Below are 27627 nucleotides of genomic sequence, written 5' to 3' on the forward strand. Positions count from 1 at the left end.
AGAACTTATTTGACCCTGAAGAAGAGGTCAGAGGTGCAAAGTAATATATCTAGATATTTTAAATCTTTACGCCGTACTTTCGATGTAAGTTATAAGCAATGACAACCAATAAGTCATTAAGCTGGTTTTAATGACCTCAATGGATGTAATCCAAATTTAATGGATTGTTAACATGACCTCATTCTACACCTCTGCAAAAGTTTTATAAGAATTAACTCAAGATTTTTTGTGAGCTATTGTGTTTACAAATAGAAAGAATGACACACATGAGCCCAGTCAAGAAGAGAAAATCTTACATGGATCTAATGAGGGCTGGCTCAAGACGTGTGCACAGTACTGTACATTTTTGTTTCTACATTTGTATTTTTATTGTAATTGGAAGAAGCAGATCTAACAGGTACGATGGAGCTTCTGTCAGTACTTAATGTGACTGGTCTACTAAAAGTTCAGTCATTCAAAATAAATGGTAAATGGCCTGTATTTGTATAGCTTTACTAGTCCAAAGCGCTTTACACATCCAGTCATCCACCCATTCACACACACATTCATACACTGGTGATGGCAAGCTACATTGTAGCCACAGCCACCCTGGGGCGCACCGACAGAGGCGAGGCTGCCGGACACCGGCGCCACCGGGCCCTGACCACCACCATGCTGTAATTTTATTACAAATTACTGTATGATTGCCCAGTGCACATCCTGTCTCTCTGTTAAGGAAGAAAACATTTAAGAATCAGCATACACCCTCTCCTCTCTGCACATCCTCTCCTCTCGTCACGGTGATCTTTGACCGCTTCAGATAACGGATGCTCATTCATCAAAGGATACGGCGTTCCCTCAGCGTAGTGGTGCTCCACGACAATGAGTCTGCCCACAGGAAGAAAAAGAAATCCCACTCTGCTTTACACTCCGACATCAAACCCACCATGAGACAATTAAAGGATAAATCAGAACTACAGTGGAGCGGCGGGGACGACTGGTGGGAAGTGACTCTGAGGTAAATTTAGGCCTAAGCAGTGCCAGGAGACACCTCCGTGGGTCTAAAGATGGCAAGAATTTTATTTTTATCGCATTACTTAACATGTAAAAACAGTCGGCCAATGCGACTTCTCACACAGTAAGTTATGATTAGAATAACTGCCTGTAAAAGTAGCTGAATCAGAAACATCTGTAGGGAGCTGTGTATATCTGCCTTTAGATGATGTGTTTGAGTTTGTGGGAATACTGAAACATTACTGTGGCACAATGCATTAAATCTTGTCTGAACGTGAGAAGTGACTGCAATACTGATGTTTAGCTGCGGTCCACGCCTGAATAAATAAGACCTGCTGTCAGCAGTTGAGTCAGTCTGGTGCCTGCTGTCTCTGAAAAACATAACGTTCCCTGATATCATATCAGAGGATTCCTCATTCTGACATCTCTTATGTAACTCTGACCAAACCTTTGTTTCCACAGACAGTTTGGGTGGACACGCATCTGAAACAAGATCTCCATACAGAGAGACAGATTTAGCCACATCAATGAATTTATTACATACTTGCCATCATATTTAGCTCGTATTTGGACGCCAGAGGCATTATGATTATTAATGTCAAAGCTAAAAATGGTTTGTCCTGCTTCGCGTCAGATCAAGAAGACTCTAGTCGCACCTTGCCATTTCTATCTAAGATTCTCACAGAGAAACCTCCTGGAAGGGAATTGTTTGGGGCTGGAAATCCTGGGAAAGTTAAAAGAATGTGAAACTGATAACTAACTGATACCTGTGCCCAAGGACACTTCAACATACAGACCAGAGGAGCCCCGCTGTTTGTCCACCGGAACACAAGGGCCAAAGGATTCTGAGGTCAAAGGTCAGACTTGTTCGTGAAGAGATTTTTTGGGAAAAAAAGGCATGCGTGTGGTTGTTTTCACAGGATGTCCACCCCGTCCTTGGCTTCAGTTTTAAGCCAGGGGGGAGTTCAAGGAATGGTCACCAGGATTTGGGATTATACTCTACACATACTCACACACATAGAGTCATATATGCATACATGCATGCATATAACACTGAGGCTGCGTCCACACTACCCCGGATAAATTTGAAAACGGCGTTTTCGTCTGAAAACGCTCCGTGTCCACACTAGTGTTTTCAGTCGTTTTCACAGGGTTGTACGTCCACATTGAAACGGCTGAAATCGCTTACGTCCCAGTACTGCGCATGCGTGAAACGCAAGACGATTTGACCTGCCTCATTTCTGTCTGTCGTTTGTTTACTTTCTCTTTAAAACGTTGTGGCAAAATGTCGAGGAAAAGCACTGAGTTTTTTAAATGGACTAATAATGAGGTGGAGTTGTTGCTGCGAGTAACACAAAAGTACAAAGTTGCAAAAGCGAGTGAGAATTAAAGAATTTGAAGAAAAGCTATCGGGAGCATGTACAGACTGATATTAATCTTTAATAGGGCTGTCAGAATTGAGAGCAAACAAAACAACTGCTGTGTGATGCCCACCACTATCTTAGTTTAATTGGTCAATTGACTGTATCACATGACTAAAATGTGTCATCGTTTTCGAAAAGGCTCTGGGTTCGCTGTCCACACTGCGACGCGAAAACCACGGTTTCAAATGTATCCGCTTTGGAGAGCGTTTTCAAAACGCTGCGTTTTACTTGACCGAAAACGCCGTCTCAGTGTGGACAGAAGGCCAAAACGGAGAGAAAAAGATGCGTTTTCAAACGAAAATGTGGACATGGCCTAACACTCACACACCAACTGTCATGTGACGGACAAACATGACATCAAATCATTTAAAGTGTTGAGCATTGTCTGTATTTTTGATACTTCGCTTAAAGCCATTCAGAGACTTTGGTGCATCCTTATCTTTATGTTAGAGATAGGCACTGAATGCAGGCAGTACATATGTCTGACTCTGTGATCACTACTTTAAATTCACTACCTGACAGACACACGGCTTAAAGACAAGATTTCCTGTATTAATTAAATGAATTTAAATAAAATACTCTCAGCAATAACAAAAACGAAGTTGAACGGCTGTGTTCTGTTTTGCTGTCGTCCTTTGCTTCTCACACTTTGTGTCCATGGACACCGAACGCAATTAGCAGCCGGGTGTCACCACTCGGCCGACCCGGTGACTGCTACACCCTCTGCCACACTCACACTGCATGACTCACAAGTGGATGTGCCAACTAAAAAGGGTTGGAGAGATACAGTGGGAGATCCCTGGTGCGGTCCTTTTTATAGAAAGGTGACCTATCAAAGAATTGAAGGAAAAACCCGAAGCACTGAACCCTAAGGGTGATTTGTTGGTTTGGTTCACTTACAGGGAAAGGTGATGAAAGATTTCTGTTTTGGTCTCTTCCAAGGCCTCCATCTGACCATATGGGAAACAATGACCGATGTGTTAGAGAGTGCTTCCCTCCAACAGAGTCTCAGACTCATTGTTGAGCAGCACCGACGCTTCCTGAGACACTTCAGTTTGTAAATTAGCATTGTTTGCCAGTGGAAACAGTGACACATCATGTCCCTGTCACAGCACTATAGTGACTCCTATTGGCTGGTCAAAGAGATGATGAATATAGCAGTGTGATATAGCAGTGTGAACTTTCCACAAGTTGCGTCCTCATGGTGAATCTCATGCTTGGCAGATGAAAAGAAGCAGCTACCATGAGTATGTGTCATACAGGCAGGACATGCCTGTTTCCAGGCCAGCTCAGATCAGGAGTGAGAGGATATGCAAACCTTCAGAAACGAGGAGCACTTGGCCTCTGACCTCAAGAGTCGTAGGTAGCGTTTTAAAATGAGATCATTCAGAGATGAACATGGAGAACACAGGCCATTTTATTAGGTACACCTTACCAGCACTGGTTTGGACCTCCTTTTGCATTCAGAGCTGTCTTAATTATTCACATACTGACATGATAGCATCACACAGTTGCTGCAGATTTGCTGCACATCCATGATGTAAATCTCCCGTTCCACCTCATCCCAAAGGTGTCATGTTCAAGAAACCAGCTTGAGATGATGTGATGCTGGAAGCAGCCATCAGAAGACAGGTACTCTGCCGCACAGTTAGGCCCAAATTGAGCCATGAAAATATCATTACATAAAACCATTACAGCGCTACCAATGGCCTGAACCATTGATAGACAGCAGTGTATATTTTCCTGACTTATGTTGTCCCTGTGTAGCCTCAGTTTCCTGTTCTTAGCTGACAGGAGTGGCACCTGGTGTAGTCTTTATGTTATGTTATGTTATCCTTTTGCATTATTTAATATTGTATCATCTTTATATTTATTTGATATACTTTGGTTGTATTCAGACTGTATGTGCATACTGTACATGATGCATTTAGTCCTCAGTATTTAACTTAACTTTAACTTTTAAAGTTTAACGTTTAAAGTTAAGTTAAAACTTTTTATTCTTGTATTCATGAGTCAAATTCTTTTAAAGACCATTAGATGTTGGTTAGTAGAGATCACATTAAGGCTGCAATTCTCACTCACCATCCTCTGTGACATATGAGATAAAGAGCATCACCCCCACCCAACGCTCTTCCGGTTTGCTCGAGTGGATGAAATGAATCCTGATGTACGGCTTCCTCATGCGTACTTCTCCACCAGATAAACATGGGCATCAATCACGCGCATCCACTGTACTCAAACACAGGTGCATGTTCATACATCACCGCTGACAGATGCGCCATGTTTAGTAGAACAAGGGGAATCAGCTCAGAATACGCTGTTCTTTCCTGCTAAAAAGACAAACAATGAACCAAAAACAGAGACAAACACATTTCAGCATGTTTTTGCCATTCTTGGAATACTGGATTCCTTCTTCCTGCCTGTTTATGTCTATTTCTGGTTCACATCCATCAGCCAGTCGTAGAAGTCCACAATTTGCAGGAAAGAGAAAAATAGTGGACTTGAAATAGGCTACACAGAGTTATTTATGTTTCTGATCACAAATTTTTGCCTGTCATATGTTATGTGTTTTTCATGATCTAGGGGTGCTTCTCACACACTAAAAATATTCACTAAAAAGAGCATATGCAGTTTGATTTGCATTATTAAACATGAAACATCCCTCTGGGTTCTTAAAGGTGATAAAATGTAAAACGTTAACGCTTACAAGACTAACCTACACACATAATGTTAATATGAAAACATATTACGGTGAAGGATCCACGTGTGTGTGTGTGTGTGTGAGCGCATGAGAAAGAAAGGGAGAGAGTGATGGAGGTCAAGGTGCAACAGACAGGAAATGGGGGACAAAAACAGAACTTCCTGTGTGCGAGAAAAGAGAGCTGCATCTTCACTTTATGTGGTATATGTATATGTGCGTGCGTGTGTGCGCACGTGTGCATGTGTGTGTGTGTGGTATCTTTTAGGAGAAATTTAAGTCATAATACAGAGGAATGTTTTGGCTTCCTGTCAAACATAAACCGCATACATACATACATACACATAGAAGTCTCTAGATAATAGAGTAATGTCTGTGGTCCCATGCTTGGTTTCCTGTCACTTGGAGCTCGTCTCACGCTGTGGTCCACGTCAGATACACTTGCAAAGCAATCTGGAAATGTGCCCTCATGTGCCGCACAAAATCTTTTTAAGAATTTAGTCAGAGAAGACATTATCACCAGTTAAGCATGTGTTTGGTGTTACACAGAAGGGAAAACCTCCCTGAACTGAATCTGAGATAAGAACAAGCCCCTGGAGAAAAGAAAGACAGTTTCCATACTGTACAGTTTCTTCCACCCTATTTTTTATTGGCTGGGGGCTTAAAAAACATGCTTTTTGTACATTCATAGAATTCCTTGAATGCATTTCATAGATCAGCCTTTCAAGTTTCTGGAAAAACGTATGTGAAAAAGAAAGCAAACCCTCTTAAAGGTTATACTTATCAGGCCATATTATTTATTCAACAAATACTGACCCTATTAATGCTTTTTATTTTATTATTTTTATTATTTTTATTTTTTATTTTATTTTATCCTTTAGAAAATGATAAAAATGCATCATCAGCAAGTGTGAGCACGTCGATTAAAGTAGAAGTTTTGACAGTTTGATGAACTGAAGCATTCAGGCGTGTGTTAAGTCAATGCCAAGGAGGATAGACATCAGCAATGATCTTACAAGAGCAAGTGTTCATCAATCTAGGAAGGGTTATAAGGCCATTTCCAAAGAATTTCAAACCTGTCATTCAACAGTGAGGAAGATTATTTACAAGTCGAGAATATTCAAGACAGATGCTAATAGTCCTAGGAGTGGATGCCCCACCCATTTCACCCCAAGACTGATTGTGCAAGACTCAAAGAAACTGCAAAAAAAACCAAGAGCTTCTTCCCAGACTCTACAGGCCTCGGTTAGCATGTTACCTGTTAAAGTTCATGACAGTACAATTAGAAACACACCAAATAAGTAGGACTTATTTGGAAGAGTTAGCAGGAGAACGCTTCTTCTCTCTAAAAACATCGTGGCAACACGGCGTAGCTTTGCAAAGCTGCGTCTGAACAAACCACACGACTTCCAGACCAAAGTGACGTTGTTTTGCTATAATGAACAGCGCCACATTTGGAGATAACCAAACACAGCATATCAGCGCAAACACCTCACACCACCTGTCAACCACGGTGGTGGAAGTGTGATGATTTGGGGCCTTTTTTGCAGCAACTAGGATTTGGGTGCCTTGCATTTACCGAGTCAGCCATGAACTCCTCTGTAGACCAAAGTATGTCATCTGTTGGCCAGTAAACAGATCACATGTTACTGGTCCAAACTGGATCTTAACTACAGAACAGTGATCCCAAGCATGGCATCAAATTTACAACAGAACGGCCAAAGGAGAAACGAATCAAGATGTTGCAATGATCCAGTCATCAACTATAAGAAACCTGTGCATAAACAAATGCCTGCAAACTGTATAAAAAGGTCTAAAATTTCCTGACAGCAATGTGAGAGACTGAGAAAGTCATACAGAAAACGATGACTTTAAGTTGTCGCTGTTAAAGGTGGTTCTACGAGCTACTGAATCATTGTTTTTCACATCCTCCTTCTGCATTTCGACAGTCTAATGCGTTGTTGTTCCTCTGAGTTGTATTTAAATCATTTCCATACCTGATAAGGACCAGATGATTTTTTTATTTCTTTATGTTCTGATACACAGAACCTTAGACCTGAAAGAGGATCTACTTTTCCTCTGAAATGAAAATTCCTCTAAAAATCCACATGTGTTTGGTTACAGTTCAGTTTACTAGAATTAATCTGAGGACTTGCAAATCAGAGAAATGATGTCAGAGTCTTCTGGCTTCCAGTGTTGCAGCTATAATTGCACTAAAATAATTTATAGCCATTTTTCCAAATCTTTTCCTCAGTTTCTTGGGTGGGCGGGTGCAAAATATATACTGCACATGATTTCCTTTTTGAAAACAGAGTCAACACTTAGATAGTTGTTACACATGAGTTTTATTACACTGTCGGCCTGTTTACATTGACAGAAAAGCAGTGAAGGACAGACTTAAGTACTGCATCACCAGCATAAAAACAGCCAAAATACCGTAACGCCAGTGTTTCCACTTAATGTGTTTACACAGGGTCTGAAAACAACTTGTGAATTTGACGAGAATCCACATCCAAGTCTTTTTTTTTCCCAGTCCAATCTTGCACACCTCCGAAACTTGAGCCGTAACAGGATAACGCCTGTGCGATTTCCCAACTCGAGTTAATGGAATGCAGTAAGTCTTCTTATGTGCATTTGATTCACAGTAAAGCACGAGGGTCAGAAAACGGCCATGAGCTGGAAACATTTCGATGAAGACATGCTTAAGATTTTTGTTGCCATGTGGGAATCCAGTTTTACTTATTTGAGTTGGGTTATCTAATGATACACCCAATAAAACCTCTGTTAACAAACATGAACATGGTCCTAACATGCTATATTTAAGGAGACACACTCACACACACACACAGGTACTGGTGTGTCAATAGAGTGATGGATTGGAAACATGGCAAAGAAGAATTACATTTATTACATGTATACAATTTCAATGTGTGACATGGAAAGTTTCCAGCAAAAACACATAGAACAATGTTAAATGTGTCAATTAGTGTCATCACAATAAAAACAAACGGTGCTTTCAGACTATTACTTTTGGTTATACTACATTATTTAGGAAGGTGAAGAATAACTGATCAGTTTTCAGTTGATAACCCACTAACATACTCCACCCTCAGTAGTTTTAATAATGTTTCTCTTATGAATATATACTGTATATACTACAAATAATAACACTGATAACATGTGGTCAGATACCATTGTACATACATACAATAACCAGGATGTGTCCACACAGAACAATAGATGCGTGTCCATTCAAAATTCAAAGTCCGACCAAAGCGGTTATTCAGAGCATGCTGTCGCGCTAGTTTCCAAACAACACCCATAATATGGTCTGTTATTATAATCTCAGTATCAGCACGTGTTAATGAGAATCATACAGGTTCCTTCGTCCAAAGCAAAAGGTCGAGCAGCACGTCACATTTAATACGAAACGCAGGCCTGTTCCTCTTTAGGATGTCGTTTTCATTCTGTTGTCTGTATGTGCGCATTATCTCAAAGTACAAGGAATGTAAAATCTTCTGGTTTACATTTAAAAACACATAATTTAATTTGGATTTACTTCTTAGAGTAAACTGAATACTAATAATCATCATAATAATAAATCGGTTTGACCAAAGGTAAAGTTTTAACAGAAAAAGACTTTATTTTTGTCTTCACATTGTTGCAATATTTCTCCTTTTTCCAGTAGTTTAGTTGAACGTACATATATGTCTTTATATTCCAGTGTTTCTTCTTTTGCACATGTCTAACACCTGTCCTACTCCAACAAGTATTCTGCTTTAATTCTGTAAAGCTGAGAGCCATGGTTTGCATTCTTGAAACACTAATAAAAGCTATTTAATTTTATAAAATTAATCTTATCTGGTTTAATCCTAATGAAGAGGTAAACGCACTTTGTTTTTTATTTTTTTGTTACTCAAAGCTTGCAGCCAGTATGCTAACAGTCTCAGTCGCGTGAAGATACATTTGAATGCATTGGCAGCTTAAATTAGGAAATTAAGACTACAGATCAGACGATAACAGCAACAGAACAGGAAGAAGACTTGAAATGAGCTCTACTTGTGTTAAATTTTTTGTCTTTGTTCTTGTTGTTGCTACAGGATGACTCCTTTTCTATTAAAGAACATTTTCTCTGGGGAAGGGGGAGGGGGCTACCTATGGGTTCTAGGGCTGAGTAGGTCATTACGGGTAATCTGAATTACATTTATTCAGCTATTTTCCTCTTGGAAGGAGGCACCAGGTGTCCAGGCAGCTCTGATGGTAGTTCATGTCCCTCAAGTTTCACCTTTATCAGATGATTGGCTAAAGCAAACTCCTCATCGTCGAGCATGCCGTCCTTATCGATATCTGCCAGCTTCCAGATCTTGCCCAGCACTGTATTGGGCAGTTTTGACTTGACCATCTCCTTCTTGGCGTTGGCTCCGGTCACCTTCCCATTGACAGGAGATAACGTGTAGAAAATCTCGTCGTAAGCAGGTTTGTCGCGAGCGACGACCCACTCCGCTTCGTCGATGCCTTCGCCGGCTCCTTCGCCGTACCCGTGACCGAATGGGCCGTCCAACGTGCCGTCAAATGCGCCGCCCTTCACTACTGCGTTGGGCCGCTGGGTTTCCTCTTGTCGGACCAGGACCATTAAGCCGGCGATGTCATTGGCTAACATGTCATCGACCGCCTCCAAGAGTTTAGGTTTTAGAGGCTGGAATTTGTTGAGATCCTGAGCTTGGAGTTGGTCCTGGAAAAAACACAAGTTTGTCTCAAGTTAGGTTATAATTTATATATAAACTATACCCTCAGCACAGATAAAGATCATTTTAAAATACACATCTGTAAAGAATGCTGATGTAGTCAATCAAATGTTCCAGAAGTATTCTATAAAATTACTTAAGTCACTGAAGTAACAATAAAATATGCTTCAATAAAAGTTTCACTTTAGTAATATTTACAATTAGGTAAGCATTACACAGTTCAAGTAAATAGCCTGGTACTTATATCACTATAGCACTCAAAGTGCTTTCTACTACAAGCCTCACTCACACACATTAAACTATACATTTTTGTTTTCTACACTTTTACTTCCTTACTTCCTCCTTCTTCTTTTCAAACATAAAATGGTCAACATTTTATGTTTTTTCCATGTGAATTTGATGGATTTCAATGATTTTGTGTTTATTTATTTTTAGTGCATTGATACTTGTTATTTATGTGTTCAAAACAAAGATTGGATTGACAAACTGATTGATTACATTCAAAAATACTCTGATGGATGTAATATCTTGCCCAAGGATACTTCAGGAGGAGCTGGTGATCAATCTACCGACATACTGCTTGATAGCTGCACAAGTGATGTACATGAGTTAAAGTACTCAGTTAGCACTCTACTTTCAATGGAACTCTGTTTCATCCCATTTGTAGCCACAAAATATCTTAAAGTACACAAAGGAAAATCGAGTATTGTTCCAAAGATCAAAAAAAGAAAATAGAGAAACACAAAATACAGAGTGGTATACAACGTTATGAGAAGCTTATTGAAATGTACAAAATGGCCCACAACATCAGAGGCTGACAGTTCTCTGTGCAGTAAGGATTAAGATCAATCTTATATGACAATAATAATAACAACAACAAGTTAATAAAGACCAATTATCAACATTTCCCTCATCAGTTAAAGTCTCTGCTGAGTGTGTTGTACTTCAGTGGTTAGCTCAGGAAACGGTAAAACTCTGTGACTCTCTGACTGTTACTACTCTCTCTATTTCACTTCCTTGTTAGATTTTTAAAAAAACAAGACATCAGCTAAAATTGCAATTAACTAACGCTACTCGTGTAACTTAAAATCAGTGAAGCCCCTGCATTCATTCCAATCATGTCAAAACCTCATTTACTAAACCTTAATCCTTTGCTTCACTGCTTACCTGCATCTTTTTCAGATTCGGAAAATCTCCAGGTGATATCTGGTGTTCTCTTTCGATGCGTTTGTAGATATCTCCAAGGCTGGCGATGAGCTCTTTCTTCTTGTTCTCCTTCCCAAACACAGCGGGCATCTCTTTTTTAAGTGAGCTGATGATATAAGCGTGGACCTGCAGATTAAGAGAGTTATCGATGACTTCACATGGAAAGTATAAGCAACTGTGTTTGAATTCATTAAGCTTTTATTTGTTATTCTTGTTATAGGTGCTAATTGATGTTTATTAATTGATGAGCAGGTACTAGGAGACTAAATTCTTTATAAATTTCAGTTAAAATGATTCAAATGATTCCACTTCAAAATCGTGTCTGTTATAATATTCCACATTATGCTATAAAGCAACATCTAAGTATGCAGAAGTAAAGAGCTATATAAAAAAAAAGAAACTGTGGAAAAACTGAGCTTGGAGTAGGTAAAAACAGGATCAAGTGCAGCAAAGGTAGTTAATTGTTAACTTTTTATGAGTGGGGAAAAAAGTCACCTATTAAATGTCATGAGATTGACTTGTTCTTTTTGTTTGTTCTTCCAAGGGCCACAAGAGACACAAAGAAAAACTGATGCAAAAATGTGTGGAAGGAAAAGAAAAACATCTCTATCTGTGATATTTAACCAGACACACAACTGAAGCACTCTAATAAATCTATGAGCTCATACAAAGTAGATAATCAGATTACTTTAAAATAAAGATTATGTGTTTTATTGTCTCAGGTTCTCCTTGTAATGATTGAATTATATTTGAGCTTCTGACAAGTGGGTAAAATGTAACACAAGCCACTGTGACAACATTAAGCTTGAGGACACTTAATATTCCATAAACCAGATTAGTCATCCACTTTACTGTTACCTTTGTGGGCATTTCTTTTAATAATTAACAAATTCTAATTCACATTTGGAGTCCACTTTTCATTACAAAAAGGGTTTTCCTGGAAAAAGTGTTTAAACAATATTCAGCAGAAACTAAACGTGCAAAAAAAAAAAAGAAAAGAAAATTTGTTCAGTCACTGCGGCGATACACGCATCTGGGTCTACCTCATGTCCTTGAAACTCATCACAAAACACACCAACACCCATCAGCTGTCTAACAGGAAAACTGTGCTCGACTCTCAGTGTGATAAACCTGTGCGTGTTTGACTGTGTGCACTTGTGCATTTCCTCTGCTGTGTTTCCTCGAACTACAACAGGCAGCAGACTGTCGCCTACCTAACTTCCTGTCCATTGAGGAAATGGGAAACAATTCATTGTCATTTATCTAACTCTATTAGTTCTGCGAAACATCTCTTTCTGTCAAGGTTAACAGCTGAACAACACAGCTGAGCACAATAAATAGGAAGCACACAGATAAATCGGTGATACTGACAACTTAAACATGTCAGCATGGTGTAACAGCTCAGCACTAAATGTAGGAAATGTTGCGTAACATCTGCGTTATTTGACGTCAACTGTTTCGAACATCCTGTGTCGCAGGTGCTCCTCACCTTGGCTAGTCTTGCCCTCTTTATCAGATCATTGAGTTTTCTAAGTGCTGCATTTCTCGGTAAGGACTGGATGTCCTTAAATAAGTCCTGTTCCTCGGCCTCGAACAGCTTCCTGTTGTCAGGAATCAACAGCGGGTGGGACCAAAATGAACCGATATAGACGCGAATCACCTGTCAGTAAGGGAGACAGAACAAAAAATAAGTAAATAAAGTCAGAGGCAAACTGGACCATTCTTCACATAATATGCCATTAACAGTCCTTCAAATGGCCACCATTATGGATCATAGCTCCCCAGATATTATTTAAAAACATTAAATATAAAGTCTTTAAATACTCCTACAACCAGTTAACAATTCTGCAACCTGTGAGCCCACAGGCTAGTCTGCAAACTTTGTCTGTGGGAGCCAGCTTACGTGGATATCAGATGACAAATATCTGGTTCAAAGCTCCCAGTTGCATCTGATGGTCTTTATTTTAAGAATCCAGATCAATAAAAAATACATGTACAATTGCCAGTGGTTTTAAAAATTCAATTTTGGCTAACGCAGCCCCTCTTTTAGTCTCCGTATTGATCTGCACCAACTCAACTCAGACTAGAAAAGGAAGTCTATAATCTTGTACCTCAGCCACAGATTTCACACATTTATGTGCAGATATCTATGTGGTTGCAAATATTAACAATCAAGTGCCTAATTTCATTATTTCACTCTAAAATTATTATTTCTTCAAAGCAATCTTTAAAAAAAAAAAAATCATTACAATTCTGTGATTTTGACATAGGTGAAAGGATCAATTACAGGCTTAAAACCGTATGAACGCCATCACAGAAACCCCCAGTTTAGCGTACCTCAGGCGTGTTGACTATTTTCCCCAGTGACCACATCAGAGCACCATACACTCTCATCAGCTGCTGAGTCTCTATCTGGTCGGCCTTGTTAAGCACAACTCTGGAGAAAAAGACAGAAGAGAGCGGTGATGATTCTTATTACAAGCTACTCACATTAATATTGCATGGATGCCCAGGTACCAATGATATGGTATTTAAAAAAAGAAAGAAAATATTTGGTGTGAATTTAAGAATCCCACAGTACCTGATCTTGTCCTCATGGTTCTTTAGGGCCTTTATCACCTCTGAGAACTCATCAGAGATGTCCAGTTTATGAGCATCAAACAGTAAAATGATCCTGTCCACTCGCTCTGCAAACCACTCCAGGACAGCTGCAAAGTCATAGCCTAGAAGCGGGGAGGGGACATCAGAAGGATATCAGATAATTCGATGGGGCACTGAGTGAAGCAGATAATTGAACACACATATTTTTACCTCTCAATCCTTTACCCACATCCAGTACCCACATCAAAACCACTTTAGTTATTGGTTATACTGGTAGTCAACACAACTGAAGTTACAGACTGAGAACATGCATGCAACTTTAGAGGTAAAAGTCAGCAGAACAAGTTATGATAGGAACATCATTATGGCCTAAAAATACTCCCAAGACAAATCCAATGGCTGCAGGTCAAAGAGGAGGCATTAAAACTTATGCCCATATTGTAGCATGTTGAGAGAAAAGAATGTCTGTTTCCTGATGAAAACAGTGCTGCCAATGTTCAAACAAGGTGGCTTTTTAAAGTTGAACAATAGGGGGAGAGCCCTCAAACTACAGACTGTTACTTCCATCTGTCATAAGATTGATAATGAATAGTTTACACTAAACAAGTGCATTGTACTCGTGGCATTCTGCAAGAAAGCTATGAATAATGCTTCCTCTGTAAAACATGTAAACATGAATTAATGAATGAGTCCAACAGCAGGTGTACGCCACTGACTTCTTTGACTTTCTACCTCAGTCAAGGACGAAACGCTAGCTTACCTGAAGGAATTCCACAGGATATGAGAGGGAAACAAAGAACAAAGGGTAGATCGAAGGATTAGTAAGCTCTAGTGTTCAAACAACACTGAAGGACACACAACAGACGCAGAGTCAGTCCAGCGCTGCAGTATTTAATTATGAGCGATAACACCCAGGAGAAATCCTACGAGTAAGCAATAGTTTTAGGTTAATTCAGGGATTATCAGATGGATTTTCTTTGTAAAGCTATGCACGTAAAATATGCCTTTACATATTTAAACCTACATTCAGAGGCTGTTTGCTCTGAACATAGCAACATTTGATCTTCTGTACATAGCTGTGATAAGAAGCCCCCATTTCACATACTTGCTGCCCAGTAGTGGAACAGTTTACACTCCACGGTGGCTCTGAGTGTTTAACAAAACGTCCAAATATCTGAGTTCTTGTGTTAATGTTTACATGATGCTTCAATTGTTAACAAAAATGGGTATTTTAAGGAATAAATTAATCTCACTTGGCTAAAATGCATTCCCCAGTAGGACGTGAGAAAAACTTTAGCAGCAGCAAGTATGTAAAGCATTTGTTTCGGACTGCATCTGTATGAACAGAGCCGAGACGAGAAAGAGGTGTTAAAAGAGATATGGATACCTTGATATTTTTAAATTCTACTGGAATATTCTTCACCCAGTGCACTTCTCACGTGTTATGGGATTAAAGCAACACTTCAATTTTAAGCTGTGAAGGGGACGGTGCTCCTAAGCGAAAAGTCAAAGTGAAATAACCTGCCTACAGTGGAGGTAAGATGCTCATGAGGTCTGACAGTGATGCTAGTGTTATGCTCCTGGACTATTAAAATGTGGAGACCAAAAGTGCCCAGGAGATTATCAAAATTACAGGAATTCATAAGAAGGACACAGACTGTACATAAAGGATGGGTGTAGCCAGTGTGGCTTGAGCCCTGGCTATTGTCATAGGGCAGAAGTAATGTTTTTATTTGTTTCCATACGTGTGTGTGTGTGTGTGTGTGTGTGTGTGTGTGTGTGTGTGTGTGTCAAATCATAAAAAGCCCAGTTTTGAAGCTTCACACGTTAGCTGTGGATTTGAGAAACCCATCACCACTTTTACTGTCTGACCCGAATTTAAACAAATAAAAATCATCATATAAAATATGTCTGTGTAGGTTCTCAGTCATCCAGGTCATGGTAGTGTAAGGAGTTTGAGAAGAAAGCAACTGGACTTCTTTAAATGAACTTAAAGTTAGTCAAAGAAGTCCAGTCGCTTTCTTTTTAAGCTCCTTTGACAATTTTGTATTAACAAAAGACTTAAAAGTGTTCTATTTGTAAACAGAGAAGTCGCCCCCTGCTGACCATTACAGAGAAAGCAGATTCAACTCGACATTTTCTTTATTTTCAGACCTGCTGGCTATGTCTATCTTTTATATACAGTTTATGAGTGGCCAAAATAATTGCCATTATAATTTATAAGTCAGCTAACTGCACAGATAATATTAATAATAATTTTATGAAACAAGGTGAACTTTTCCCAAAGCCACGTGACAAGGCTGGTGAAGAATATGTAAAAGCCCACAAATTCTTCAGAGTCAAGGTATCATTTGAAGCCTTCTGCAGCTGGTTGTTGCCAAGATTTATTATCTACAATACCTCCATAAAGACATCTGCGCAGGCTGCTATAGCCTGACAACTCCTCCTCTGGAGACAGACACGCACACACAGTTGAGCACACACAAACACAAGCACTCTTAAAAACACTGAAACAGAGTAAAAGAAAAGTGACTAAGAGAAAGAATGTGACACAGAACATGTAAATGAAACATGATGATGATGATGATGATGATGATGATGGGGAACTAAATGAAAAGTTAATGAACACACAATAACAAAAAAATTGCACACAGAGTCCCCAGAGAAAACACAGCTGTGCTCACTCAGCAGAGGTTAAGTTTAACTTGTATTTGTTCTTTTGTGTTGGCCACAGAGTATCCGTGTTTCACCTCACTGTGCTGTTTATTTGGTTTAACACCACGTTTTTTGGACACTTGGGCCAAAAAGGAAAAACAAGGTGAAACAGAGCTGGTGCTTGTCTGGTTCCTTTTAACAACTTCCAAACATAAATTTCATATTTGGTTAATGTTGATGAAACACCGATTTACTTCATTTCTTAACAGTAAAGCTGGAGACAACAAAAACCCTCATGACAAGCATTAAAGTTATGAATAATATCCATGCAGACCCAACCTTGGTATGAAGTAATGTCCTGAACTGCGTGACCAGAACTTTTTCGCTTTTAATCAAAAGCTGAATAAGCCTCCTGATACGTCATCTTATAACAGGACTCCAAATGTCACAGTACTGGTCGTGCACAAGAACACAATAAATACTCTCTGGAGCGGGAACGTAGAAAATTATTATATTAAAACACCATTACTACTTTTATTTTTCAAGTATTCATATAATCAGTGATTTGCTATGGTGACAGACAATACTGGATATGCCAAAAGTCAATTAGTTCAGGCTTTACTTGGGATAGCAAACCAAAACAGTGCCTGGGGGAGAAACAGGAAAATAGACAAAAGATGGAAGAAAAGAAAGCATTCGCCTTTGAAAGAAACTCAGAGAGGTGAGTGCAGGACAGAATAAATTAAGACTTACTTTAACAAAAGAACTGGAATGGTTAATGTTAGCGGTTGGTATAGCGATGCCACCATTTAGCTTTGGGAATGCCAGCCATGCCAGACACACATCCTCCTGTGAGACAGCTCGGGAACATTCTTGAAAACTTTCCACGCAAAGTTTCTCTTCACATCATCAGCTTTTTGCATTTTAGCACACATCATAATGGAGATCTGACAACTACCAGTTCGCTCTTTGTTGTAAGGGCAACATTATGGGCGTGAACGAGGTGGTAATTTGGGGCGTTTAATGTTTTCTTTGAACTGTTCCTTTTTCCACAGTGGAATGAATGTGCAGTATATATGTCTAATGACTTTAAAAAACAAGAACTGAGCACAAAGGTTTGTATTTATTTTGGATTTTCTCTCATTTATGGACTACACTGTTACAGCAGCGCTTGAATCCAGGGCTATAGTGCACTGTGATTCCTCCGTTATCTCTTCCTATGCTTCATCCTTCGTGGCGCAATCCTGATAACAGCTGGAGGACAGCTGTTGAAACCCCGTATTCATCTTCACATATTTTTGTTTTCTGTTTATGTTTTTCTTTCCACTCACACACATACACACACAAACGCCAGTGTTGTACTGACCGGCGCATCTTTTCATTGCGAGGTTAGCAGACACAAGTCGCGGAAGCGAACACACTCTGAGATGGTAATCACACACTTCTGACATGTCACAATTTTGTTCCGTCTATCTTTGGTGGGACAGTTATGAAGCTTTCAATATTGCAAGTATGAAATGTAAGACCATGGTTTTAAAGCCATGAATATGTACTGAAGTCTTTAACACTCGTCGTCCTTTATCAGGAATAACTCAAAATTACACACACCTGCTTTACTGTATATGATATTAGATTAGAACAATAGTGTCTTTGTCTAGATTTGACACAGAGGTCAGACGGTTGGGGTTTTGTTTATGTCAATCTTCCCAGAGAAAAGGTATCAAAGCACATTGTACTCTCACCACTGCAAGACTCATACAGTGGTACCTTAAATAGTTTTACACTTCTTTGGCTGCATGCCCTTCCTACTTAGCAAACAGTTCAAGATTGAAATTCCCAATCTAGCATGTCTTGTACAATACCTACAGATGATAAATATTCATAAGCATCCTCAAAATCCAATCAAATGTTTAAAAAGTTTAACCTAAAATGTATTTTATGGCATACTGTGCAACCATTTGGTTACCCATGAGTCCTCTTAAATCTGCACCTTTTTGTTTACACTATATTAAAGTTGATCCAAATGAACCTCATATAATTTTGTTTTTCTCTTTTTCATTTCCATGCGAGACTTAAGAAAACCACAAAGTTAAAAAGTGTTAAAATTCAGGCAGTGTGCACTTATGTGTGCATGTTGGAGAACAAATTCAAAGCTCATCTTTTTGTAACAGCTTCCTGTTCTTTGAAATGAATGAAGCATAATCCTCCTGATAGCAAAAGCTAAAACAAACACACGGGTCCAAAGGAAATGCTGACATTGTAGTTCAGAGTTCAGTGGGACTGGGGGGGGCTGCAGCTCAATGGATGCAGAGGATAAACACACATGCGCGCGCACATACACACACACACACACACCATAAACAGAAGAGAATAGAAGTTTGAGCAAATGTGTTTCTTACCTCGACTGATTCTCTGCTTTTCTCCAGACAAAATCCCTGGCGTGTCGATCACGCTGATGCTTTCCAGTACAGGGTTAGGAAGCTGAGCACACACAAACCTACACACACACACACAAAACAGACATGAGATAGAGAGAAAGTTCCAGGACACAAGTTTAAAATCATCCATCAGCATGGCCCTATCTCAGTTACCCTCTCTCCTCCGTCTGTGCTGCTCTCCCTAGTTTTATCCAGCTGAATAAATATGAACAGGTAAGTGGTCGTCTTCAATGCGAACCCTCTAAATCCCCACTGACAGACATCATTTTTTCCTGTCTCCTTTCAACATTGCTTGATCCTCACACTGAGGACACTACCATAAGAGCTTCTGCCAGTGTACTTTTAAGCAGAAGGATGGCTCTACAGAGACTGCTGGCTGTCTCTCACACAGCCATTAACAAAGAAAACCCTGACCAGTGAGCGGGGGGAAATTCAATCACAAAGGAATGTAGAGCTGCGGTGTGGATTCTCACTTGTGCTCCCTCGGTCTTTCCCTCTGTGCTTGAATACTTAACTCACTGTACACACCAATAAAGACCATCATCTGAAAGTGTGAGTGTGGCCATCAATCATCTACCTGTTGAGAAATGCATTTCCAAATGCATTCAGCTTTCTGAAGGGCTTCTTGGGGTCAACCACCAAAGCATTGCCGGGGATGACTCCTTCTGTGTCGCCGTGCATCACTGCGATGAAGGAATCTGTGGTGGGTTCGGGGCCAATCCGCATGCCAGGAAAATCCTGCTCCAACAGGTAGCTGCGGGTGAGATGACAGGAAATAGCAGTTAGCAAAACAAGATGAGAGAGGAGATGTTTTCAATCACCGTGTAAGAATAAGTCAACTGTGCAAAAAGGCTTTCTAAGTATGCTGAAATAATTCCTCGAAGATGAACAAAGAACAATAGTGAAAAAGGATCAACAAGATATTACAAGATTATGATCAGCATTATAAAGTATTATAAAAAGGTTATATATACATTTGTATTAGAATGTTTGATCCAGCATCAATCTTTAGATAAAACCTAAAATACATATTGCATCTGTAGCCTCTAATTTCAAAGTTCTGCTTCATTTTGTATGATTTTTTTTTTATTCTGACTCTGCTGATAAATGAAGTTGGTCAGGATGGTAAGACGCAATTGAGAAAAAAAAACAGAAAACATGTCTGCCTTGAATTAGACGCTGCTGGAACCAAGATTGGGGGAATTTTAGATGATCACAGACTGGATGGCTGCCACTGACCAGATCCAAAACAAGCAAAATTTAGTTTACTGGTAAACACATGGACCAATAAAGGGCTTTTGGAAAAGAGTGTTCTGATTAGGTGAGGTAAGTATGGAGGAATTCTGTCAATAAAGTGGATTTAAATGCAAACAAATATTAAAGTTTCTGTTACTTCCAAGCACAGATTTCTGCATCTTTTCAGTTTTTTTCCCCTCACTGGTTTTAAGCGACCACAAAGCAAAAAGAGGTGTGCCTGACTGTCAGTCTTGTTACCATACGATCATGGCTTAACCGCAGACACATAGTCCAAAAACAAGGCAAACTCGGGTTTTGAGGCTTTTCAAAGAGTTATCAAAAAAATTATAAAGGAACACTTTTTAATTAGAGCAGAGCATCAAGTCAGTTAAACTTCTAGGATTTTGATATGCTTGCAGAGAGGGTTGCTAATCTGTTTCAGCTGCTTTGATGCACTAAAGAGGGGAATCAATAAGAAAACCTCCGAAACAGGAATTGTTTTCAGATGAAGGCCACTGACATTTTTCCAGAACCATAGAAAGTCCTTAACCCATCAGCAGGAATGTTATCTGCTCCTTTGTGGAAGCAACGTGATGCACACTGATGTAAATGCCTCTTACAAAACAGCCAGCAACAGACTTCATGAGGGCTCTGTGCTCACTGCCCAGCACTACGGAGCATGATGCCATAGAATATCAGAATTGGCAGGTCGACCACTGGTGCCCTGTGCTTTTTCAGAGATGAGAACAGTTTCACATTAACCACATGTGAAAGACATGAAACGGTCTGGAGAGGCCATGGAGAATGGTAAATGGACTAGTTCTTATATAGCGCTTTTCCACTCTTCTGAGCACTCAAAGCGCTTTACACAACTTGTGCATTCACCCATTCACACCCATTAGCACAAGCACAACTGACATTCACACACATTCATACTCCGATGAATGCATCGGGTTAGTATCTTGCCCAAGGATATTTGGCATGCAGACTAGGGGAAGCCAGGAATCGAACCACCAACCTTCCGATCAGTAGATGACCTGCTCTACCACCTGAGCTACAGCCACCCAATATGTCATACTGCCTTTAATATTATTGAGCATGGCTGGTTTGGTGGAAGGTCAGAGATGGTCTGGTGAAGCATATCCACAAAGGGACACACACACCTCCACAGCCTAGGCAACAGCACCCTGACTGCCATTAGGTATCGGGATGAAATCCTTGGGCCTTCTGTGAGACTCTACACTGACGCAGTGGGACCTGGATTCCTTGTGGTGCACTACAATGTCCAGCCTCATGTGCAAAGAGTATGCAGGCAGTTCCTGGAGGATGAAGGAATTGATACCACTTACTGACCCCCATGCTCACCTGACCTAAATGGGACCTTATGTTTCAGCCCAGCACTGCCAAGTACCACCTCAAACTGCCCAGGAGCTGAGTGATCCCCTGCTCCAGATCTAACAGGAGATCCCCCCAGGACACCAGCCATCAACTCATCAAGAGCATACATTGTCAGGCATACATATAAGCACTTGGGGGCCAAGCAAACTACTGAGTGCCATTTTAAGTTGCTGCAATTACATTTTGGCAAAATGAATGAGACTGACAAATCATTTTTACACTTTATCAGGATGTCTATGAATTCAGACATCCATAAGATGATCGTTGTTTTGTTTTTAAACACATTACCCAGTCTATATCATTATAGAAATCCAGCATGATTTCCCCCCCATTGAGATCTGATCTCTTTTCAAAGAGTTCCCTTTTTTCCATGTTTTTGAACAGTATATTCTCACACTGTTTAGATTAGTGGTACTGCAGTTAGAGGGCGTATATTTCTCAAAAGTGTCAACCGATTCCATTAAAAATTTAAGCCAAGCTTTCAATTTCAATCTGAATCTCTACTCCAGCGCTATTATTTTTTAGAACTGGTTCACTGGAAATGAAAAGAAGAAAGTGGACAAAACCAGAAATTAACATTGAATCAATCTTCTGCTGCACAATCAGCCACTCTTTTTAACCACTGAATATAGTGTTATTGACATTCCCATGATCTAATTCTTGCCAGTTAGTAAGAATTTGGTTAAGAGCTTCCTCTTTGTGGAGGTCAGTTAATATACAGCCTTGCCACAGGCTTGTTTAATCAATGATTATCACAGACTGCTGAAGTGAAAACGGCTTGGGAACAGGAACATTAAATTTGATGCATGGAGTGGTGTGCACAAATGTGTTCTGCTGCAAAAAAGTATCACAACTAACTCACAGCACAACTAAACTGGCCTTGTTGGCATTGCAGCTGACTTCCATTTGATATGTTTCAGATGTGAAAGGTTAAATCCTCAGCTGTGGATTCAGTGACAACACACATGTTTCAAATGAAGGCTGGTGTGTTTCTGTTGAGTTTCACACTCCCAAAAATGCAATGTGAGACCACAAAAGGAGATTTAGGCAAAGAGATTTATAGCTATAAGGGTGTGGGATGCGTGCACATTTTAACTGCTTCAAGGTGTAAGGATGGTGCCCTGATATCCACAGACATACATCCACCTTGTCAGAGCTTGTCAAAGGAGCTAGTAGTGCCTGGTGGAGCCATCTCTGTGCACACATGTCTGTACAGTGAGCTCTTCTGTCTATAAAGAGGTTGTGTAATGCATGTGCACAACTACATACATATGCACTAGTATATGTGTCGTATCACACATATAATCCATGTATGTGCACTCCAGATATATACATCTGCTCCCATCATATCAGTTTTCATTTGACTGTAAGATGGGGTTAAGAAAATCCTTAACCTCAATGATGCATCTCTTGAGTTTTAGTATTTAGTATTTATTTATTTATTGTCATTGTCAAGAACAATGAAATTGCGTTTGGGGCTTCCATACAACCCAAAAAAAAGAAGAAAATAATAAATACCCCTTAAAACCCAAGTGTACATATTTAACCCAGTGTGACTCCAATGCAATAAGACAATCCTTAGCAATAATGTTCGTAGAAATTCAGACAAAGACCTGAGAAACATGACAAAATACAACAATGCAACCCATTCAATATTATTGTACTGTGAGATATGATATCAGATATGATAGTTATCTATTTAAGAAAGAGGGGGGGCAGGAGGGGGAAGAGAATAAAGATATGATGTACCAATGCAGACCAGTTCATTGCTATTAAGAAGTTGGATATGGTTATTGTCCGTGAGAGGGGGGCAGAGAGTTCAGGAGCCTCACAGCCTGTGGATACAGGCTGTTGGCCAGTCTGGATGTTCTGGCCTGTATAGACCTGTACCTTCTCCCTGAGGGCAGCAGATGGAAAAGGTGGCGCGCAGGGTGATGTTGGTCCCGCAGGATACTGTGCACCCTCCTCAGACAGCGAGTGGGGAAGATATTACTGATCTCTGGCAGACTTGTTCCAATAATTCTGCCAGCTTCTTTCACCACCCGCTGGAGTGCTTGCTGATCGGCCTTGGTGCAGCTGGGGAACCACACTAGAAATCCATACGTCAGAACGCTGCTGATGGCACAGTTGTAGAAGTTCAACATCAGAGATCTGGGAATGTGTGCGCTCCGCAGTCTCCTCAGGTAGTAGAGGCGCTGTTGGGCCTTCCGTACAACTGAGGTGATATGGTTGCCCCAGGACAGGTCCTCGGTCACAGTTACCCCCAAGAATTTAAAACTGCTCACCCTCTCCACCGCCTCACTGCCAATGAAGAGAGGCAGATGGTTGTTATGACCCCTCTTCCGGAAATCTACAATGATCTCCTTGGTCTTTTTGGTGTTTAAGACCAAGTTATTGTTGTGGCACCATGACTCTAGTTGTTGCACCTCTGTCCTATAGTTTGTCTCATCATTGTTGGATATAAGTCCGAGCACTGTAGTGTCATCTGCAAACTTAACAATGAGATTGGACGCGCAGGAGGAAATACAGTCATGGGTGAAGAGAGTGTATAGCAGAGGGCTCAGAACACACCCCTGAGGGGCACCGGTGTTGACCACAAGGGTGGAAGAGGTGTTCTTACCCACTCTGACACTCTGTCTACGGTTAGTGAGGAAGTCCACAATCCAGTTGCACAGAGAAGAGTTAAGTCCCAGTTGGTGGAGTTTGGGACGGAGTTTGTATGGCTGGATGGTATTAAAAGCCGAGCTGTAGTCTACAAAGAGGAGCCGTGCATAGGTGTTCCTGTGTTCCAAATGTCTAAGGATCAAAGTATATTGAAATTTACCTGTGAATGAACAGATTTAGGCACATGAGGAGGGCCCAGATTTACAGTTTATTATATTCTATATTGAAGGAAATTGTATATCCTGGCATTGGCTTGCTCTATGAAAAGTCCCCTAACAGAAAATGTGAGACCTAGAAGGAAAAATCAATAAATTCAGCCCCAAACGGAGGGAAAGTTGAGACTGCTTAACTCTGAATAACTTCAAAGGCAGTCAGACTGTATTACCCTCCATCAGCTTCTCCTGTCTTTAATCCATTTCCTGTCTCTTCTATGACTTTTCTAATTCATGCCGAGACAAATATTATTTTAGTAAACATATTCACTGTAACGTCTCGTTTAAATCCACTGGCTATACAAGTCTGAAAATAAACTTCTAGCAAAGTAGGGAATAACACTGCTGGTAGTTTGTAGCTTGGCAGACCATGCAAGCACATCAAACCCCGAGGGAGACCATGGGACATGAAATGAAAGAGAAGCAGCAGCTCCATCCAAGTGTTACTCAGCAGTTTGTACATTCTGCATCCTACTGCTACAATGTCAGTGGCGTGGGGGTCAGGCTGCTGACTGGGATGGTGTCGTGAGTGGTGACAGAGGAAGGAGAAAGGAGAGCAGGAATCAGACACAGAGGAGGAAGAAGAGAGAGAAGGCAGAGATTGGAGCAGAGATGGTCCCATCTTACAGAAGGAAGTCACTAACAGCATCCACTCTCAGGCTTTCAAAGGCTTAATTGCCTACTACTCTCCACAAGTGTGTGTGTACGCACAATTGTGTGTCTATGTCAAAGGGGTGAGATGTTAGCAGTAGGACTGCAGCTCAAAAGAGGCTCGACACCCAGCTGCTAACACTTCTCACCGTCACACACTAATTTCACTGATACTCCAGGTCATGTGCTCTGACAGAACAGCAACACATCATTATGAGGTGAAGCACAAAAGGAATGATCCAGTTCAGTAATACCAGTCAAATAGCAACATATGTGCTGGTTGCACTGACTAGGAAATTCTGGGCTGATACCGATGTTTAAACAACAATTTGGTCAATTGTTTCTCAGTTTTGTTTTTTGTGTTTGTTTCTCCACTTTGGTTCCAGGGAATCAAAGAATTCCTGATTTTTAAAGACTTTTATCTCTTTAAACATTAAACCAGCATAAAACTGATGGGAGAAACAGGTTAAAAACTGAGCCAATACCAATACATGGTTGATAAATCGGTGTATCAATCTCCCTATGTGTAGTTGCAACAACAACAATGTCAAAACCATATTAGGACACTGTGTGTTACATAATATAATAACACAAAATGTCTAGTAAGACATGAAAATGTGGTCAATTAGAGAGTTAAAAAGGTTTAATAAAAGGAAAAAAAAAACACTCAAAGCACATGTTTGTATACTTTTTTTCTCCATGCTGTGAAAAGCAGAAGTTAGGAGCGAGTCAAGACTTCCTGCACCTCAGGGCAAAACAGCTCTGCATGAGTCCTAACAGTGGGTTCCTACAAGGAAGCCTCGCTGCCCACCTCTATCAGTTCACAAAATATATCAGCAACAAATAGCTGCTTATTGTTATTCCACAATAATTAAAATCAGTAATAAACAATTTACCCCTACATTTCCTGAACTTTGCCTCAAGTGAACACATTTATTTGACCAATACTCATGAAGTAATGCTCATCTTTCAGTCTGACTTCATCAGGGAGAGCTCCAGAACAATGCAGTAATGCCTCCAAATGCAACAAGTCTGCCTGTGTAGGAGTCATGCCAAATAAACCCTTTATGAATCCAATAAAGCTTGAGGAGGTGTGCCTCCTCACAATGTTTTGTTCTCATTGTTCTGTGTTTTTTTTTTTTTGGTTGCTTTGTGTGCATAATTATGACCACCTCTTCCTCACGCTTGCTGTCAAACTGCTGGAAAAGTCAGCTTGGGTGTGTCATGCTCTCCCTCTCTCTATCATTCCTTCTTTTTTGGTAGCCTCTCCCTCATTTGTTTGTGCTTGTTTCTAAGGTTTTCTTTGCATGTGTGTGAGCAAACATACCGTATGAAGCTGGTCTTGCCAGTAGAATACTGTCCCACCAGTAAGACCATGGGCTTGTTGTCAAAGTCAGCATCCTCCAGTGCCGGAGAGTGGAACTCATGAAACTTGTAGCTCTCCTCCAGTGGTAGGAGCTTGGTTTTATAGAGTTTCTTCAATCCTTCACTGACTGTCTGAAAGACTTCCGGCTCCTTCTTCCTCCTATCATCGGTTCCAAGCCAGCTGAACATCGCTGCTGGTTACTTATAATTAGACTTAGTTATGCTCCAGATAGGTAATAATAATCAAAAATGCTAATTATTGATCAGCTAGAAATCTATGCCAGCTTACTCTGTTTGTCACTGACCTGAAAGGCTACTAAATGTGTCCTCAATGTAGCTTAAAGTGAAATATTCCAAAACTATTAAATGATCTATAACGAAAAAAAGATCTAAGTTATCAAAACCAAATTTACACTAAAGAAAATGTTTTAATAAGACCTGCATAAATATAGAGATATTTTGTTTGTCCTGAAAATGTATTTTAACACACACAATACAGGACTATTAGTGTCCAATGGTTAACGTTAGTCGCTATCCTACTGCACTAAATGGGTGGTGACACTTTTTTTGATGATATATTAAGTCAATTTTGATTATTTATGGGCGTTACACTGTGGTGATATGTACAACGTAAAAACAAACAAAACACAAACAATCCTAAAAACAAATCGCTCCGTAAATCAATCAGAATTTAAACCTGATCGTTCAGGTTCATCATCTCAAGTCCATCGGTCCTCCCAGTCCAGTCCAGGCCACCTCTGCTGCAGAGCCTGTTTATGTTTACCCCCAGTCTACCTCAGTAAACAAACGCTGCCGAGAAAAGCCTAAATCATTCTGCTCTGACTCAACATCACATTACCGCTATTCAATTTCGTCCGAGGGCTAGCAAAGGAATCCCAAAAACGATGCACCGACAGGCTGTCAGGAGAGCAAGCCCCGTTATTGTTCCGCCGCTCCCGCTCTTCTGCTCAAAAACAAAAAGGAAAAAACAACACAACAACCAGAGCAAACAATCTTCAGGGACAAAGATTTTTTTTGTCGTTTTCGAGTTAGAAATAAGAGCAGACTGTCTTGCTAGCACTACCGGTTATTTTCTATAACAGCACGAGCTGAAAGTAGCAGCAGCTGATGTCCTGCAGTTCCATTTAAATGCCGAGTCGGAGGAAACCCGAGCCTGCCGGAAGTGCCCAACGGCTGGCAGCCCGACCAACCGTGGACCCGCCCAGTGATGAGAGAGCTGGAGAAGCCGGCCCGGACGACGCCATGTTGGATGAGACGAGACAGGGGAGCTACAGTTCAAACACATCGCGCCACCTAAAGGTTAATAAAATAACTTGAAAT

The 27627-nt window shown here is 40.4% G+C and overlaps 1 protein-coding gene across 1 annotated transcript; it reads right to left on the minus strand.

Annotated features, from left to right (window-relative positions):
* Nucleotides 1-7441: 7441 nt before the first annotated feature.
* ehd3 (EH-domain containing 3) lies at nucleotides 7442-27412 on the minus strand. Its single transcript, XM_004542024.5, has 8 exons — nucleotides 26249-27412; nucleotides 19338-19514; nucleotides 18722-18819; nucleotides 13648-13789; nucleotides 13404-13503; nucleotides 12556-12726; nucleotides 11028-11192; nucleotides 7442-9847 (listed from the first exon to the last, which is right to left on the minus strand). The coding sequence occupies exons 1-8, from the start codon at nucleotides 26473-26475 to the stop codon at nucleotides 9320-9322; spliced, it is 1608 nt and encodes a 535-aa protein (XP_004542081.1). The 5' UTR covers nucleotides 26476-27412; the 3' UTR covers nucleotides 7442-9319.
* Between the last annotated feature and the right edge of the window lie 215 nt (nucleotides 27413-27627).

The sequence above is a fragment of the Maylandia zebra genome, linkage group LG15, assembly GCF_041146795.1.
Source record: "Maylandia zebra isolate NMK-2024a linkage group LG15, Mzebra_GT3a, whole genome shotgun sequence".
NCBI classification, from domain to species: Eukaryota; Metazoa; Chordata; class Actinopteri; order Cichliformes; family Cichlidae; genus Maylandia; species Maylandia zebra.